Source organism: Phoenix dactylifera, chromosome 12 (genome assembly GCF_051530095.1).
Source record: "Phoenix dactylifera cultivar Ajwa chromosome 12, Ajwa_hap1_PhDact_Kaust_v1.1, whole genome shotgun sequence".
Lineage (NCBI taxonomy): Eukaryota > Viridiplantae > Streptophyta > Magnoliopsida > Arecales > Arecaceae > Phoenix > Phoenix dactylifera.
In genome coordinates this window covers 24013240-24032601 of record NC_143201.1, presented here as the reverse complement: position 1 = coordinate 24032601, position 19362 = coordinate 24013240, and the positions used below count along the sequence as shown (strand labels likewise).

The 19362-nt window shown below is 44.1% G+C and overlaps 2 protein-coding genes across 4 annotated transcripts in view; one reads left to right on the top strand and one right to left on the bottom strand.

The window, feature by feature from the left end:
* Window positions 1-1186: 1186 nt before the first annotated feature.
* LOC103699375 (chlorophyll a-b binding protein, chloroplastic-like) lies at window positions 1187-2275 on the top strand. Its single transcript, XM_008781419.6, has one exon. The coding sequence runs from the start codon at window positions 1314-1316 to the stop codon at window positions 2112-2114; it is 801 nt and encodes a 266-aa protein (XP_008779641.2). The 5' UTR covers window positions 1187-1313; the 3' UTR covers window positions 2115-2275.
* Window positions 2276-7185: 4910 nt separating this feature from the next.
* LOC103701795 (uncharacterized) overlaps window positions 7186-19362 on the bottom strand; it is a 40735-nt gene continuing 28558 nt past the window's right edge. For 2 of the 3 annotated variants that reach the window (XM_088709212.2, XM_088709214.2), the window contains 3 exons: window positions 8904-9521; window positions 8669-8822; window positions 7186-8541 (listed from right to left, as the gene is read on the bottom strand). In XM_088709212.2, coding sequence (XP_088565338.2) covers window positions 8393-8541; window positions 8669-8822; window positions 8904-9521 — 921 coding nt within the window. In that variant the 3' untranslated portion in view covers window positions 7186-8392. Of the gene's footprint in view, window positions 8823-8903; window positions 9522-19362 lie in introns of all 3 variants that reach the window. The other variant, XM_088709213.2, reaches the window with a different exon arrangement.

Here is a 19362-nt window from a genome sequence, read left to right as displayed (position 1 = left end):
ACTCTTTTTTCTTTTTGTATTTGTTACTTTTTCTTTTGTACATTAATCTACGATTAATAAAATTGTTGGGGGAGGCAAGTACTTCACTTCCTCCTTTTCCCTTCAAAAAAAAAAGAGTATTAGGACAACTCAAACGAGTTAAACCAGAAAGGGGACATGATAACCTGAAGACAATAGTCACAGGGTATAGACGCTTTTATGTCTTTTTCTTTTATTTTTTTTTTTGAAGGTAACCATTCACCCTTCTGTTTGGATGTGTGATCTCTTGATCACTCCCTTTTGTTTCCAGTCTTTGGGCTGTCTTTTATTTCATTCTTGCAATGAAATTTGGGTGGCCTGCCACCATTTTGCTAAAAAAAGAGAGAAAAGAATGCGGCTTCTTTAAGTTTTAAGGCTTCAAATTCCAAGAAAATATTCTTTTCACATGCAATTCAAGAAGAAGACATTCTGTTTTGAAGCTGCAGAACAGAATAAGTCGATTATAAGTTGCTCATTTTCTTGGAAGTTGTTCACCCCAACTCTCCATATATACTCTCTTAGCTATTCAGGCATAATAAAGTAAATAAAGAGCTTAGAAACCGCCATGTGTTTGCTGCTAAGGATTGCAACCGGGCTCTAGAAGCTAATAAATTTATGAAATTTATGCATAAAACGTTCTTTGCTTCAGCGTCCTTAAAATCATTTCTCCTTTCCTTCTCATTCCAAGTTAAGGGTCTTATATTTTGGTGCATCAAATCTTAAATCCAGCGGCTGGGAATTATTTTGCACTCTTTTTATGTGTGTGGTCAGGTAGGAGTGATTCTTTTCCCTCTCTCTCTCTTTTTGTTAAGAGAATAAGTTCTTTTCAGTCATGCTAACCAGATATCGGTAAACTCTGGAAGAGTTTTCGTCGGCGAAGGTTTTGCGTCCACCATTCTTATTGGCCTACATATCACCACGTTATCCAACTCCAGATTTCCAAGGATATTTCGATATGGAAAGATGACTCATGGTCAGCAGCAAGCCAAAATGGAAACATTCCACCACCACTTACGAACTCAGTTAATAATATCTCACTCAGGTTGTGGCTCATAATGCGCCAACTGTTCGACCTAATCTAAACCACAAAACCCTATCAGCCAATAGAAAGAAAGACATAGATTTCCCGGGATAAGGACTCCTACCTCTTTCCATCCCTCCCCACTGCCTTCATCTATTACTAATACCCCCAGCCACCCACCCCATCACCCCCAGAAAGCACTTCTCCTCCGTCTTTCTCCTCCTGCTACCAGTCACACGACACAAGACTCCTTCCTCCCTTTCTCCATCCAACCATGGCTGCCACCATGGCCCTCTCTTCCCCCTCGCTCGCCGGCAAGGCTGTGAAACTCGCCCCCTCGGCCTCCGACATCATAGGCGAGGGCAGGATCACCATGCGCAAGAGCGTCGGCAGGCCCAAGCCCATCGCCTCTGGCAGCCCCTGGTACGGCCCCGACCGTGTCAAGTACTTGGGCCCGTTCTCCGGTGAGCCTCCCTCCTACCTCACCGGCGAATTCCCTGGCGACTACGGGTGGGACACTGCCGGCCTCTCGGCCGACCCTGAAACCTTCGCCAAGAACCGTGAGCTCGAGGTCATCCACTGCCGGTGGGCCATGCTCGGCGCTCTTGGCTGCGTCTTCCCGGAGCTTCTCGCTCGCAATGGCGTCAAGTTCGGTGAGGCCGTCTGGTTCAAGGCTGGTGCCCAGATCTTCAGTGAGGGCGGTCTGGACTACTTGGGCAACCCCAGCCTGATCCACGCCCAGAGCATTCTGGCCATCTGGGCCTGCCAAGTTATCCTGATGGGCGCCGTGGAGGGTTACCGGATTGCTGGCGGGCCGCTCGGCGAGGTGACCGACCCTCTGTACCCCGGCGGTAGCTTCGATCCTCTCGGACTGGCCGACGACCCCGAGGCCTTTGCGGAGCTGAAGGTGAAGGAGATTAAGAACGGCAGGCTGGCCATGTTCTCGATGTTCGGGTTCTTCGTGCAGGCCATCGTCACCGGCAAGGGTCCGTTGGAGAACTTGGCCGACCACTTGGCTGATCCCGTCAACAACAACGCTTGGGCCTACGCCACCAACTTTGTACCCGGCAAGTGAATCAGCTAGTGTGTGCTGCTCGGTTTGGAGTTTCTGCTGTCGTATCGTTTGGATTTTTAGATCGCTGGTGATGTGCATTAATCTTGTGCAACGTCGACATGTACTTTTTAATTGTTAACGTTTAATCCTCCCGTAAATATAGAATGGTTCACGTTGTCCAAGCATTAATTCATCCATATATAATTAACAAAACCTGATGTAAGTTGGGTATAGAGTAGCTGATATAAGCATAAAACTTGATGTTGTTTGGAGTCTGGTAAGTGGAGCAGCTTGTAGCTCAAGTTTGCAGATACAGGCTAGCTCATTTGTTAGGATTCTTGCAATCCAAATTATACAATTAATTAAGTTGCTCATTGAGCTACAACTTCAAGCTATCCTATAACAGGTATCTTAATAATAATAAAAAAGAATTTTTTCTCTTTCCTTCCCCTCTTTTTTGCTCAGCCTCCTTTGTCGTTGTTGCCCACACTTGCACCTCTATGCTATCGTGCACCGCCTCTAGCGTCCACCCGATCTCTTTCATTAATCTTCTATACTATCCTTAGGCCTACACTTTCACGAATTCTCTCCCTATGGGCATCCAGGTCTATGCCTAAACCCTCATCATTGATAGTCTTGATGTTGACTTCTTTGTTCAGAACATCCTCATTTTTGTTTATGTCAACTGCACCAACTTCGCGTCTACTCTTAAGATATTCAATGGAATTTCTGTCAGAGATCTTTATTTTTTTGAACTCTTTTCCAAATAAAAGAAGTGAGCATCCTTCTAAGTCAATTACTACAATATAAGATGCAATGAGATTTGAGTTGCAGTGCAGGTTCAACTATATGGCTCCAAACAACTCCTATATATAGGTTAGGAAGTATTGTATTTGGGTTGATTGGATGACTTTCCTCAAGCACTCCTAAACCAAGCCGATGCTAGGTCCAATTTGCAAATGTGATAGGACATTTAGAGAAAAATTATTGTCCTCAATAAGTATATTTAATTTCAAGGTAATATGTCATAAATTGTTTTTGTTGTTAACCATTTTATCCCTGTTTTACGATTACGTCGTCGTACAAGGAGCTTTTTTTTCTTTTTCCATTAATCATTTTATCCCCATCTCATGATTACAATGATTTTTTTTTTTTTGAAAAGGCAAAAATAACCTCATTTGATATGACTACCACCCGATCCACCGCCTCCTCCCAAATAGAGCACGTCGAGAGCATGGTCTCAGGGCTGGCTGTCCTCATCCCCTTCCCCAGCGCGACCCTCCCCTACTCTCTCTCCTGCCCCCACATTTGTTTACACTACTTTCAAACCATGGTGTTTTAGAGATTGATCAAACAATAAGTTTCGAAAGCCCTCCAGAATAGACCGAGTAGTAAATCTTCAAGTGGGTTGTGCGATACAAACTGAAACGCTAAGAGTATAGACCAAATGATTGTGCTGTAAACCGAGAGGGATGAGAGCATTTGGTCTAGGATGAGGTCTTTAGTGAAGCAAAGTCTAAGGATATTGATTACCATATCCATAACCTAGGAGTAGTAGTCAAACTACCCAAAAAGTGCAAAAAATGGTGACATTATCATGCATGATAATAGTGGGATATGTGGCACACTAGCAAGGACAAGAGTGAATTGAGTAAATGGCACCCATTCTACCGCAACCTAGGATGTGAATGAGCCACTACTTACTATGTATAGCAATAGTGGCCAATGTGGCACATAATGGCAAGAAGAAGTGTCAAAGCAACTGATAAGAGTTACTTATAAATATCATATTATAATACTAAATAAAGGATCCTTTCGACATCCAACGTATCAACAAATTCTATTTTATCATAGCTTTACTTTATCTCGCACTTTGTTTACCAGCAGGACTCAACCTTAGAAGTAGCTTTAACTTACTGTTATCCTAATGAAGCCTAGGCTACAACCTATTCCGATTTATCTTTCACGAGCGATGGTGTAATGGTAGCAAAAGTCCTTGAAGATCAAAGTACTTGGATTCATGCTATTCTCATATCCTTTCTTTGATCACCATCTTTTCAGCTGCTCTAGCATTGGTGGTGCGCCCGTGTATTCATCAACCTTTTCACCATTGACTTGTTAAACAAGCTCTCTAGCATGTGCATCTCCTTAGGCGGTATGAGGAAAGTCTTATGCCAACACCGGCACTCCTCCCACTACCTCCTTCGAGACCTCCACCCTCTCCGACCTCGAGCATCTCCACTGCATTAGCAGCAGCCCTGGCGGCACCATCTAGATGGTCCAATATCATCCCACTAGCCAAATCTACACCCTCAATCCCCAGCCAAACGAACCCTAAAGAGTAACATAATCCGTCCATCTGAGAGGTGATTCATGTTATCCCTCAAAACAGGGATTCGTCATGATCCACAATTCTCCCACCACTATTAACTTTGTGTTCAAAAACAGAGTCGGCTCCTTAAAAACTCCTCGCCATGGGATATTATTGGGCAGTAAGGTGTTCAAATCTCTCGGCATCCAAACACCACCTTCACGCGCATGCAGATGCGCGCACTCGAACAATCATTCCGCCATGCATGGGCTTGAAAAAGGAAAAGAGAAAAATAAAGGAACAAGCTATGCAAGTATCTTCGCTTGGCATAAGAACTTCCTGTGACTGACCAGTAGATAGGTTCAAGTCCTATCTTTATACAGCAGCAGCATCAAGTAAAATGCAAGCTAACCAACATCTATTTGGGATGTTTGAACTGATTTCAGACTTGTTTTATATCCTCCAGCTCCGGACTTTTCATCACATAGTGTCATCTAAAAAGCCTGACTTACCCGAAGCATCCAACTGTCAGATATATCTCAAGGACTATAGAGCCTTTGACCACCTCACCGTGTAAATTGCAAACTGGAGCGCTGTACAAGGGCCCATCCAAAGAACCATAACAGCCGACTGATATAAAAATGACAAGACCTTAAAAATTACAACCACGGGGGAGCTACCTATACAGTTTAACTACATAATCAATTCAATTGAGTCCATCTGGGGTTGAAAATCCAAAAGAAAAAACCAAGTGTAATCTCATGCAACAAAAAATAACAATTTCCCCTGAGTCCATCTAGATCGTTTAGCAAACATTGTCCATTCTACCCAACCAGCTCCATGCAACAAAAAATAACAATTCCCTTGAGATTGCCGGCACCGGTAATCTCATGCCAAATCGAGTGAAATGAATATGTAATTGGCTAACCCAGCTGATATCTAGGAATTTAAGAATCAACATGCTACATATACTTGCGAATTTCTTCTATAGAATTTAAGATAACAGCTGGCATGCATAAGTATGAAGAACAATGCATTTTAGGCTGACTGCCCATGGAGAATGTTGTTCCTCATAAAAAGAGTAGACGTGAAAAACTATAAAACCTAGCAATCTGGACCCGATCCACTTGACTGGCCTAGACATCTTGGCCCAAAACAAAAAAAAGTGGCACATTCCGCGCACGAGCCTGGAGAGAGAGGAGGACTCCCGATGGGAGCCTTCTTCCTTCCAATCTTGTCGGATTCTGGTCACGCCTGAGGTTTATTTAGAGGCGCTCCCCGGTTTCTATTCCACCTCACCGGAGAACTGGTCTTAATCGAAGCTCGCCGCCGAGCGTTTCCCTTGATTCTTCATTTCGAGTGCTGATTACCTTCTCATTATTGTCGCAACCAATCCTCGCTGGAAAACTAGGTAAGGACTCGGCCCCCTTGAGCTACCCTTTCTCTCTTTCTTCCGGGGTCATTAGGAGCTCCAACGTGGGCCGGTGATTACCGGATTTTGGCCAAGAAGGGGGGATGCTCTGCTTCCCCTATTTTTGGAAACGAACCTCTGCTTTGCTTGTTTCCGACTGGTTTCACCCCCGACGACAGGCACAAGGGGCTCTCTCTGGTGCCCCACGACGGCTTATGTCCATGGCTGGAACTCCGCCATGGATTCCACAGTTTAAAGGGTCGAAACTCCTATTTATTTGATGGGTTTGGTGATGCCAACCATCGCCAATCGTCGGCCGTCCGTTGGCCGGTCGTGGGTCCCTTGACCCCATGCACCACTACAATCACTATTTTTGCTTTAAATCCGGTCGGCCAATCACCATATTGCTGGTAATTGTGTCTCCCCTATTATGATACTTCTTTCATTTTGCCGGTCATCGTCGGGCGTGGCACCCCGCCGCCACCGCCAAGGTCGTCGGCTGCTGGGGGTCATCGACCATGAGCACTGTTGACGACCTTCCTTTATTTCAAAAAGGATGGAGGGAAGGAGAGAGGGCTTCACAGTTCTCTTTTTTTCTTCCCTTATTTTCTCTCTTCTTTCTCTAGTTCTTTTTTCTTTTGCTCTCTTTATTTCTCTTATCGCTCTTTCCCTCTCTACTCGTTCTCTCTCTACATGTTTTGGTGGACCAATGGCGGGTCTAGATATTCTGTGATGTCAGGCTGACCCTTAGAGAGTCTCGGCCAGTGTTGTATGACCTGGAGGTTCGAGCTGGTATTGGTCTCGGGTCAACATTATGCAGCCATAGAAAGAGTTTCAGATCGACGTTATGTAACCGTACAAGGGGTCCTGAGTTTTCGAGTTGACTTCTCTCTCCATATCTTGGTGTTCCTTCCCTAATTGATTCGGAGAAATTTTTGGTTAAAAGGATTCGGTGGTAGTTTGAGGTTGCAACGTGATGATGGACCCTTTTGTGGACTAATAGAGGGTTCTGGATTGTCGGATACCTCGGATGATTTTTGATGTTGATTTGGTTCTACAGAAGAATAATCTTTAGTACAAGAGGACGTCGAGCAGGGTTCTACACACCCCGATTCGTAGATCACTGTGTGGATGGATGATTAGTCTGTTTGAATTGTTGACATAGAGGTAAGAATTCTTATACACTCACCTGCATAATTATAGATATTTTGTACACATACGCATGATATGCTAATGATCAAGATAAGTAAGATGCAAGAAGTTTTTTATGATAGTTTCTGTATTAAACCATGTTTGATCATGTATACTTGTGATTAATAGTATAATGGATGCATATATGAGTATAACTTACACTTGCATAATCAGACTAATGGATGCAGTGCTCTGAGCTAACTATGTTATATCGATTGCTCTGTCACGAGTGAAAAATGTAACACTTATCGATTGCCCCATCATAAAATGAAAATGCAACACTTATCAATTGCCCTATTACATGTGAAAAATGTGATTGTGGTTAGTCTAAAGCCGGAAATAAAAAGAATTGATGTGTGAATGTGAATTTGATTAATTGAACAAGAACTTTGGGATGATCCCGTTATTATCGATTGTCCCATCACGGGCTGAAAATATGACACTATCAATTGCTCGTCATGGGCGGAAAACGTGACATTTATTGATTGCTCCGTCATGGACAGAAAATATGATCAAAATTTGGCCCAAAGTCGAAAAGATAATTGATCCTAAATTTGGATCGGATTAAAAAGAAATGGAATGAAAAGTTGTTTGAAAATACTATTGAAGATTTATAAGATATCGTATGATATATCACTCTTGAATAGTTGAATTTTTATTAATATTTGATGCACATATATATACTATTTATTTGAGACCGTTTGTGGTTTTGTGATGTATGTAATGATTTTTGCTATTTTCAAACTTATATTATTGTGTTGGTGTGGATGTTTGAGAATTTTTATTAGGCTATAAAACTCATACTACCTTCTTTTTTTTCCTTTCAGAATAGCAGGTTGCTTGATACTTAGCTATGGTTAGGATAACGGATGAAAAGATAAATAAATAGACCATCACCGATAGTGGTTAGATTATTAAATTTTGTAATTATACCAATTTTATTATTTGTTATGAATTGAGAATATTATTGTTCAATGATAATAAGGTTGTAATAAATTTTTAGACATTACATATTTTTTAGGACTTTACCCTAGAGAGTATGTGATCATGTCTCGCGGTCGGACTCGGATGCTTGGTTCGGTGCGTGACAAAAACACTGCCAAAATTAGTCGAGCGTGGACCACCAGCGAGGCACCCATCATCTAAAATACATGAGCCTCAAGATACAGGACAACAACCAGTCAAGCCCCTCCCATGGTATACACAGCTGATAAAATTGAGATGGTCTAAACTGTAGCTACATGTGATCGAACAAAAATGCCAATGGCTTTGCCCTAGGGAGTATGGGATTATGTCTCGTGGCCGGACTCGAGTGCTAGGTTCGGGACGTGACAAAAACACCGCCAAAATTGGTCAAGCGTGGACTACTAGTGAGGCACCCATCATCTAAAATACATGAGCCCCAAGATACAGGACAGCAACCAGACCAGTCAAGCCCCTCCCATGGTATACGCAGCTGATAAAATTGAGACCGTCTAACCTGTAGCTACATGTGATCAAACAAAAATGCCTAGGCCAGGTCGCTTCTCGACTCCCTACAAAAAAATTGGGAGACTTCAGCTGTGGATCAGTATCTTCGTTGCCAGAACTGGTTAGATTTGTGAGACAATGGTCACCGGGAAACACCGAAGTTTGAGGATCCTGCTTGAGAACCGGAGTTACCTGGGCAAGCCGAGGTTTCAAAATAGGAGGGCTGCTGACCTTCTCGAACCCTCCTATGCTGATTCCGCCCCTGAAAACTGAAGCTTGTTCTGCCTGGAAGAGCCGTTGCTGTTCTCCTACTAGCTCCATGGTCCCACGTGGGAGCGTTCTCACCCTGTGAAGAACCAAAAAGTCTCGAGAGGGCACGAAAGAAAGCTAACCGATGTCAAAAGTAATGCAGAATTGACGTCCTTACCTGGTGAGGAGGCAGAAAACGGTTTACTCCCCTGAATTGTGAGCCTAGAGCTCCCCCATAACCAACTCTTCTGCTGGCAAAAACGGTGGAAGGAGCTTCTCTGTAGCTTCCAGGAATATTTGCTGAATTCCAAGAACCTCCGTGACCTGACGCTACATCAGCAAGTGGGGCAAAGTTATTCACAGAGATGCCCCTTCTAGCCTGAGCTATCGTATCTCTTGTGCCAGCACTACGCAGCATTGCTGGAGACCGCTGGAAAGAATTGCCTCCTGAGTATCCTTGTTGGATCGCAGCAGAGGGCAGATAACGCCCTGAAGGGTCGGTTCGTCGAGAGTAGGAAGCCCAAGTAAGATGTTGAGTAAGAAAAGAGTCTGGGAAGATATTAGTGTTGGGCATGCTCTGAGTTAAGATACCCCGTCTCGGTATCGGGCTCCATGCTGGTGCCACATTATAATTATGTCGGTACGTCCGGTACGGAGACCAGTTCACACTGGTATGATACGGTACGTCTCGTACCATCCGGTTCGGTACGTTCCGTACCATCCGATTCGGTACGGTACGGCGTACCATGCTCTCAGTAGCTCGCCAAAAGGTAGGGCATACTGCTGGATTCAAAGCCTGCATGGCCAAATTACAAACATAAGAAAATAATGACAGCAATAAATAGAAAATTTATTAGATAATAATGGATTGCTAAAAATGACAAAAGCCCAAAATGTGAAAATTAGAGTGTCTGCAAAGTATGCATTGACAGCAAGTATAATTCGAAAATCCAGCACCAGGCGGCAGCTGATAGTGCAAAGTCGGTCTCCATAAGCAGATCAATCCAATCAATAAGATCAAGACTAGGTTCCTTCTTCATTACGGGTAACAGCGAGCTTAGCACAGACCCCATAAAGACTTGCTCTCAGCCTGAGCACTGAAAATAGCCAGTTATCCAAAAGGTCCTAAGCCAAGCGAGGTTAGTTTAGCTCAAGACAGACTTGGATACATCCAAAAGTTACACGGCGAAGGACTTGCTATGCAGGAAGCCACCTATTTGGTCTAAAACAAAAATTGCAAAGAGGAAGCCCACCAGAACTCAAAGCCTGCTTTGCCGTTGCTGCTTTTGCACTCCACAAAACCAAATATGCACTCACAGATTGCAAAGAAAACCTTACATGAGAAAGTATGCTTAGAATAAAAATTATGATAAATTGTCAAGAGAATTCTATCAAGGAAGCTCTGTTTTAAACTGCAACAAAGATATTCTCCAAATTCATTGATCCAACATTCTCTTCTTTGTGAAATCTCAGCTCGTTGGTTATCAAAGTTCAATGCATAGTTACTGCAAACACTGACACTTGCACTTGAATTTATCATGCACCACATCACCAAGGAGATTTGTGTGTAGACTGGTCATCTTTTGGTTTTCTTAATTCCACTATGGTACCTAAACTCCAATAACATTTGGACCACTCATTATGGAGCTTTTCTCACTCTATCACCAGCACTATTTGATCCCCTGCACAAAAACATTCCAGCGATACTCCAGTACTTTGAACCATCGCGATAAGTTCTAACATAACTTTGTCTTGAAGAAAAGCAACGAAGTAAAATAGCAGCTTGCCTTATCCATTACTATTATTAACTCACATATTGCATTTGAGCTTGCACTTGCCATTATAGTATCCCCTTTCTTTAACATGTCATTGATGAACAAACTACTCATCATACCCAAGACAATCAACCTAAGGCACAATACTACCCTGCCAAGTTCCATTGGTATAACTAGTGTGCCCTTGATTCTTGATTTAGGTTCCTGACGTGACAGAGCATCTAAAATCATACATCTAGTACACCTCAAACTCTTAATATTCTTTACTGAAATTCTATAACACCAACAATAGACATAGCTTGTTGAAGGAACTTCATTTTTTTCAAAATTTTCCTGTTATTTCAGCAACACTAGAGCATAGTTTCATAGAACCTTCCAATTCTTTTTCAAGCTACTCCCCACAAATGGTCAACTTCACCCAATCTTTGACAAAAGATTATATAATTAGAACCCATCCTGGATCACCTTTTCATCATATTACCGGTTGCATAAAACAACTGGTGTGCATTCATAGGGACATCACACCATGCCTCATCTTCGTATTTTTTTTTCAAATATAATAATTATCCAAGCATTTTCTCATTTCATTTCCCTTCCGAAGCCATGAGAACTTGTAGATATGTGATAGCTCCTCCATCTTGAGTTGCAATTTTTCCAAAATCTTTACAGATACAACATTCTGACAGCTCCATTTGTTGACGATGATGATGTCATAGACCTTTCCCTAGGAGGTGCATCAATTGTGGAAGATGTTACGCCAATTATCCTCTTTGCTGAATGACAAGAGCCTCCTCTTCATCCCCATAGGAGATGTCATCTTTGAGATCAAGTATCCAACCACCTATTTTTCATTAAGTTATGAGGGTGAAAACTCTTCAACCATTTGGGCTGTACGTTTATGAGAGTCATGACACAAGTGTTACATCCTTTCATAGGCAGTTCCCTTGTAGCTTACTTCGATGACATCTCATTTACAATAAGTCCAAGGAAGAGCACCTTCTTCAGTTACATCAAGTATTTGAGGTTCTCCGACATGAGAAACTCTACATAAGTTTGAGTAAGCGCACTTTCATATGTTCCACTGTTCACTTTCTTGATTTGTTGTCTTCAGCGAGTGTTTTGCAGCTGACCTTGAGAAAGTAAGGGTCACTCATGAGTGGCCTGGGAACCTTCTAGCACTCACAAAGGAGGAGTTTTCATGGGCAGACTATCCTTTATGGAAGGTTCATCAGGGGTTTTAGTACCTATGGCTCCCATCACGAGTTGTCAAAATAAAGGACAATTCAAATGGAGTAAAGACTCAACCAAAACCTTCCAAGAAATCAGAGAAAACTATCACAGGCACCTGTATTAAGACTCCCAGAATTTTCTAAGGTTTTTGAGGTAGGATGGGATGTTCTCAGGTATAAGCATAGGAGTTTTGAGTCAGAAAGCTCATCTTGTCCCGTACTTTAGTGAGAAATTGAATAGGGCAAGACAGAGATACTCCACATATGACCGCAAAATTCTGCATCATCATTCAGCAAATTTCTCCTATCTGGAGCATTGTTATACTCTTGAACAGGCTGAACCACCGGAACCGGCACCGGCTTATACAAAGGTTTGTGGTACACACTGTAGGCACCTTGGTTATCCCGAGGTTGCCTGCCAACCCTAGGAACAGGGGTAGGCTATATAATTGGCTGATTGAATTGTTGCCCTGCATCCACTACCTCTAGGAGCGACCAACTCTTAGTACAGGAGTCTGTGTTGGCGTAACTCCACTGACATAGTTTCTTCTAGCATTTGTACATGGGTTAGGTTGGCTGAAACTCATCTTGGGCTCGAGGCATCAGTCTGGCGTCCATGAATGGTAACATGTTCAGTCTGACCCACTAATCCCATATTCACTTGTGCAATAGTCTCCTCTTCTCCTCGGTCCTTAGATCCCGAGGACTCTCCAGAGCAAGGTTCGCAGAACCGATTGTACCGGCGTACCGGTGAGCACCGGCACCGGTACGGTTCCGGTTCGGTACCGGCTTGGAACCGGTACCGAACCGGAGCCGCGCGCGCGGACGCGCGCGCGGAAATTAAAAAAAAAACACAACAAAACGCGTCCGCGCGCGTCCCAGACGCGCGCGGACGCTTCAAATGCCACAGAGTGGCATTTAACGGTGCCCCGCGCGGGGAACCGCGCTCGGGCGCGATTCCCTGCTGGGAATCGCGCGCGGGCGCGTTTCCTAAGCGGGGAAACGCGCGCGGGCGCGCGCTCCGCTCGCGCGCATTTCCCAATTAAAAAAAAACGCGTCCGCGCGCGTCCGCGGACGCGTCAAATGCCACAGAGTGGCATTTAATGCCACTCTGTGGCATTTAATGCCCCCACGCGGGCTGCCAGCCCGCGTGGGCACAATGCCCCGCAGGGAATCGCGCGCGGGCGCGATTCCTATGCGGGGAATCGCGCGCGGGCGCGCGTTCTCCGCTCGCGCGTCCGCGCGCGTTTTTCAAAAAAAAAAAACAAATGCCACTCTGTGGCATTAAGAGGCCCACGCGGGCTCCAGCCGCGTGGGCGCTCTTCCCCGCGCGTGGGGCGCGCTGCCCCGCGCGCGGGCGCTCTTCCCCGCGCACCCCCGCGTGGGGAAAGTGTGGCTTGGACCGGTGCGAACCGGGCCGGTTCGCACCGGTACCGGCTTGTACCGGGCCGGTTCGCACCGGTCCAGGTACAGAACCAATCGATTCCGACCCAGTTTGGGTCGGAACCGTTTTATACCCCTGTACCGGACCGGTGCCAGTCGGCACCGGTCCGGTACGGGCTGAACCGACCGGTACAGGTCGGTTCAGCAGACCTTGCTCCAGAGCAATATTTGGCCTAGCCTTTCTCATAGACCATGAACTCTGGAGGTCGGGCTTCTTTAGAATCCTGACATTCCCCTAGTACAACTATTGGTCAGCCAATTTATCCACCATATGGGTACTATTATCAGCCACATTCATCACAGGATATGTTGCACATGCTGTAGTGTTTCATATTAACAAGGTATCACGGAAACAAGTCTCTTAACCTGTTTTTCTATTAAAGTCGAGGAAGATTCATGTTGTTCAACAAATGATCTTAGGATAGTGGCCACTTGACTTGTTACAGCTTCTAACAAGCCTCACTAGCTCTCATCCACATAGAACTTGACCTACAAGACAGTTTCGGTCAACAAATGGATCAATATTACTCGAGGAACATGGCTCTCAAAGCCATGATATGTAGGAGAGGTAGAGCCAATCTGCTTGCCAGGAACTTCAATTTCTAGCTGAGCCTGAGGACTTTATCCATATTGGCCTAGTCTGGAAAATCTGAAGTTCTTAAACAACATTGCAAACTGGACTTCCTACCAATCCTAATGGTTGAGCATCATTTCTTCTTCGTGGCAGCATCATAGTAGCTACCAATGTCCCATTGGGCGCGCTAGAGAGCTTGTTCACACCTTTTTCTCTTGGGAAGGGGTAGTGAGGAGGAAACCAAGCCTGTGACAAGTCAAATGGCCATGCAGGTATGCCACCGAAGTCTGAACCAGAAAGAGATGCTAGTGGTAGTGGGTCCTACCACCTTGAACTTCGAGGATTTTTGCTACCAAGGTGCTGCCTTCTCAGAGAAGGGAAGCGGGGAATACGGAGCTATGCTAGGAACTACGGAATAAGGGTAAAGTAAGATAAATGAAAGCAACAGGAAGATAACATAAAATAAAGAAATCAATAATTCTTTGATTGGTCAAGGGCCTTTTCTTAGAGTTCTAATATTTATACAATCATAACTAACTACCAGGCGGCCGCTTGCTTCTCATGCTGAACAATCATTACTAACTACAGCAATCAGTTCCTGTCGCTCTTCCCACTTTCCACTTCGTGCATGTTCCATACCCATATTAGCGACCTTCTGCTAGACCCATGGTTTCATCTCCACAGGTCATAAGACCTGATAAGCCTCAAGTAATGTACTTAATATCTTGGATAGGCAACCTTCAATTGGCCTGTACTCTATCCCTCAATCTCTATTTCATGCGCTCCTTCGGCCTTATTTAGCTGTGACATTGTTTTAGATGCCACTCAGCCTACTGAACATCATATGGTAGTTTAATTAGTTAGATTTTCAATCATCTCCTTTGGTCCATTCAACTTAACCACATGGCCCTCATCCAACCGAAACTTAGAATTTACACTATAACCTAGGACGTAGTGTAAACAACTCCCAAAATAACTTAGGGCACCAACATGCTAAATGGGTTGAGTTTTTGCAATACACTTTTGTTCTCAGACATTGCTTAGGTGTTGAGAGCAAACTAGCAGATGCACTTCGTGAGGAAGTAGCCATCCAACCTATCATGAATGTATAAGTGGTGGATTTTGATAGGATCATTCATGACTACTCTTCATGTCAGGATTGTGGTGAGATATATGCTATTTTGACTAGTGATTCACCTTCTCATAAAGTATATTTATTGTTTGTGACGGTTACTTGTTTAGGAGCAGCTGCCCATGTATTCCCAGCACATTTTTGAGAGATTTATCTGATTTGGAAATTACATAAAGGTGGAGGGGTAGGTCATTGTGAGAGAGATAAAACCAAGGTTCGCTGTCTCGGTACCAGACTCCGCACCAGTGCCACATTAGCACAGTGCCACTCGGTACGCCACTCATACTAAGTACCGGTACCGAACCGGTACAGTACGCTCCGTACCAGCCCGAACTAGGCCGGTACGGCATACCATGGATAAAACCAATGCCATTGGTGGAGGATAGGTTCTTCTGGCCTAGTCTCAAGCATGATGTGGCATGTATAGTTGCTTGGTGCTATACATGTTAGATAGTGAAGGGCAGAAAGTAGAACAAATATTTTAACATGTTGCTGCCTATTGCACATGCTCTGTGGCAAGACACTAGTTTAGATTTTGTTTCAGGTCTTCCTAGGACACTTGAGATCATGATTCTATCCTGGTTGTAAAGGACCTAACCATGGTCGGTGGAACCATCCCAAACCGCTCGGTTCGAGGTATTCCGAGCCGTACCAGCGGTGGACCGGGACAGTTCCAGCAATGAAACCAAGACCGGTGATGGAGGAAGAGAGAAGAAAAAAGAGAAAAAGAGAGAGTGCATGGGAGGGAGGGAGAGGGAGAGAAAGAGAGAGGCCGACAAGGCTGGGGAGCCACAGCACGGAGGGGTTTCACTTCAAATTCACAAAAATAAAAAGGGCCCCTTCCGAGCCCCTGTTTCGAACGAAACAGGGGACCGGAGGCGGAGCCCCTCCTCCGCGGCTCCCCAGCCTCCGCCTCCTCCGCACGGCGACTCTCCGGCCTTCGCCTCTTCCGCACGGCAGCTCTCTGGCCCTCCACTAGCCTCCCTCGGCCTCCCCCTTCTCTCTCTTTTTGTCTCTCCCGTTCTCCCTCCCCCCGCCTCTTCAACTGTGTCGCTACAGGGCCAGCATGGCACGGCGCGGGTCCGTACCGACCCATGCTGTTAGAGAACCAGTTTGACCTGGTACCGGCACAGCAGACATTGGACCTAACATATGAAAGTTAATTGGTATATTCTATTATTAACATAGTACAATATGATTTTTTTCACAGACCAAATTATTTCGAGAAGGCAGCAACAGCTTTGGACAACGAGTAATTGTCGTTAGTAAAACAAGTATGAATCCAGATATGTTACACATCGGAGGACATTTACCCGGCGTTAGATGGTTACTAATATGGTATTATCTTATATCTATTTTTTTCAATATTTTTGTAGCCTAATGGTAGATTTATTTTGGATTGTATGCGAAAAATCTTAAGAGGATAGTTATCTAGATCTTCTCCCAGACAGTCTCCTTGAGTGGCTGTGAGCGCAACTGGTCCACCTTCGCCTTCATCCACAGCAAGCAGAGGAACCGTTTGACAAGAGTGCCTCAACGACCTTGTATATATCCACTACAATCTGAGGTTGAGGCTAAAGTGCATTCAGAAGAAAATGGAGCTCAAGTATGCAGATCCGATCTACAGTGTTTTCGTTGATGATGACGATGATCCTATGATCGGATGGCTTATGGCAGCAGGAGTCGGAGCTTGACTATCCAGGATCGCTTCCACGACCAGCTAACTTCGTAGCCAGTGAGGTTAGGATCGTTGCAGGGCAATGGGCAGAGCGCAATATTCCACGCACTCCTACAACTGATCAGTTACAGCCGCAGAAGAGCCAGTCACCACATGACTCCTAGTCCGAAACATCCTCTCAGAGATATGATCGAGAGATGCTCGGACGAGGTCACTAATGCTACCCGCTTGACTCGATCAGGAGGGCGACATAGTCAAACAGAAAAGCACGAAGGGTAAGAAGATAGCTGCCCAGCAAACCAAAAAAAATAAAAGGTACTTGCAGCCCTAATGGAGAATGTCGAGTCCTGAACCAGCAGCAATGACGATTTTGGTGGTCATGAATCTGTTAGCCATAAAATAGAGGATAGGAGACCACTATTCATGAGACAACTGTAAGGTGGTCTTCGATACACCTGTAAGTTTCAGTTTGCGCACGCTATATAGGATAGAAACCACAGTGAACGACTTAGTAGAGCCCGCGAGGATACCATTATATATTATAGACGTGCTCCTCGAGGTTATTTAGAAGAACACGATGCAGCTGCAGATGACTTCGCACGTGGAGTAGGATCTATACACATCAGGTTCCGAGTTGTATACTGGATCTATTATCCGCAGCCACAGGCAGCCTATGATCCATAAGAATACGGATATGGATATGGTGCATCTGAGGCATCTTCCGATGGCTACTACCCTACGCAGCGTGAAGCATCTTACGAGTCGGATTTTACTGCCGGCATATTCGGATGAGCCCCTCTACAGCTATATTATTGGCCAGAGAATACCTCTCAAAGCCAGAGTTTCAGCGAGAGATCTGAGAGTGCTTATAACCTAGCGCACGTTTCTTATGGAATAAACGTATAAGACTACAATGCTGCTTGGTAAGAGGGGTGGGTTGATATGCCTCCTGATTATACTGATGATCCGGATATCTACGAGAGGCATCGCCACTCGACCCGATTTTAAATATCATTATGTATGTTTGTTGGACTTTAAAAGTATGTAATTGATTGTATTTTGATTTGAGGATATTTTATATTGTTCATTTTATGATTTGTGTTATTTTAAAGCAATAAGATGCATTCAGCTTAAACCGAAATCATAGAAACATCAAAAAAAAATCAAAAAAAAAAATTACACTTACATTCATAACAAAAGTTCGAAAAGAGAGAAAACTCAAAAAAAAGGGCGTGCAGATGCGTGAACCAGCACCAACCGCTTTGGTTCGGTTCGGCGCAAACTGATACTGAACCGTATCGGGCGCCAACCAGTACGGCTCCGGTACCGATTCGGCGAACCTTCATGTAGAGCTAGTGAGTTAGCGGATTTGTTTGCTCATTATATGTATAATGCACATGCTGAAACATAGCTTCGAGCAACGAAAGCTACAAATCTACAGTAGATGTACATAGCAAGTATCAAGAGTATGGAGAGGGAGACATGGTGATGGCTCGAGTTTGCCCGAAGAGGTTCATGCAATGAATCCTGAAGAAACTACACATTAGAAAGACAGGTCCCCACCATATCTTGCAAACGATTGGTGCAAATGCTTATGTGTTGGATATCTTTAGTGTGTTGGATATTCCTAAAGACATGGAGGGTAAATCTTATGTTTAATGTGGAGGACTTAACACTATCGGGAGCCCAAGGATATATATTTTGAGCCTTTTCCTTCTTTCTTTCCTACTACTTCTACTGCTGCATCTTCCATATCTCCACCATGTTGTGTCTACACTCCCACAGCCTCCCACTCCACCTCACCCACCACTGAGAAGAAAGAAAGAGGATTGAGGATATCATGGATGAGCAGATAGTTTCTACTAGCAGTAGTGGATTTCAGAAATACTTGGTCAAGTGGAGAGGATGCCTAACTTTGGCTAAAACATGGATCACATCTGATGAGCTACAAAAGCTTAACCCAGAGTTGCCAGAGAGACACCATAGGATCTATTTGCCAAAGGCAAATTTTTCCAGTCTAGGGGAGTTAATCAAGATTGCTACAGATTTCAAGTCTACGTAAGGTTAGCAAAGAAATATCCAAGCCTTTAGATTGACTTGGATGGCCTGGTGCCATGACAAGAGCTTTACATACATCATTGGAGTTTGTTTTGTATCCAAGTGTCATTTATTTTTATTCTAATTTTATTTCCTGTTTTAGACCATGTTTTTTTTGGTATAGTACTAAAGTGTGAAAAGCACTGAATTTAAGTGACTAGTTTAGTCTTATGTGTTATTAAAGAGTCGAGAGGGCATTTTAGAAATTAAATAAGGGCTGAGCTATTGTTCATGGCATTGCAACATGAGCAGTAATACTACAGTACTGTGCCTTTTTAAAGCTTCTTTGTTTTAGAGTTTTTTTTGCAACAACCTAGGACCTTACTTGAAAAGGCTAGTTGAAAGGTATTATTTAGATTCCTGCATGGATCCTCATATACTCCTCCCATTTAAGCCCTGGCGTCCTCGCCAAGCCAAGGGTCTAAATCTATTCAAATATAATCATAAGCACCATGATCAACTCATGGTCAACCCAAATGGATCCATGCTGCAATGTCCTCTAGTCCACATAAGTCATAAGCCGGATCAGCTCTGATATCATTTGTAACAACCCAGGATCTCACCCAAAAAGGCTAGTCGGAAGGTATTATGAACGTTGAATGTAGTTGGAAGGTATTATGAACATTGAATGCAGAATTTTTCATCAAAGAAATCAAGGCTCTCTCTCTCTCTCTCTCTCTCTTATCTGCGTGTGATATGGAATATGGGT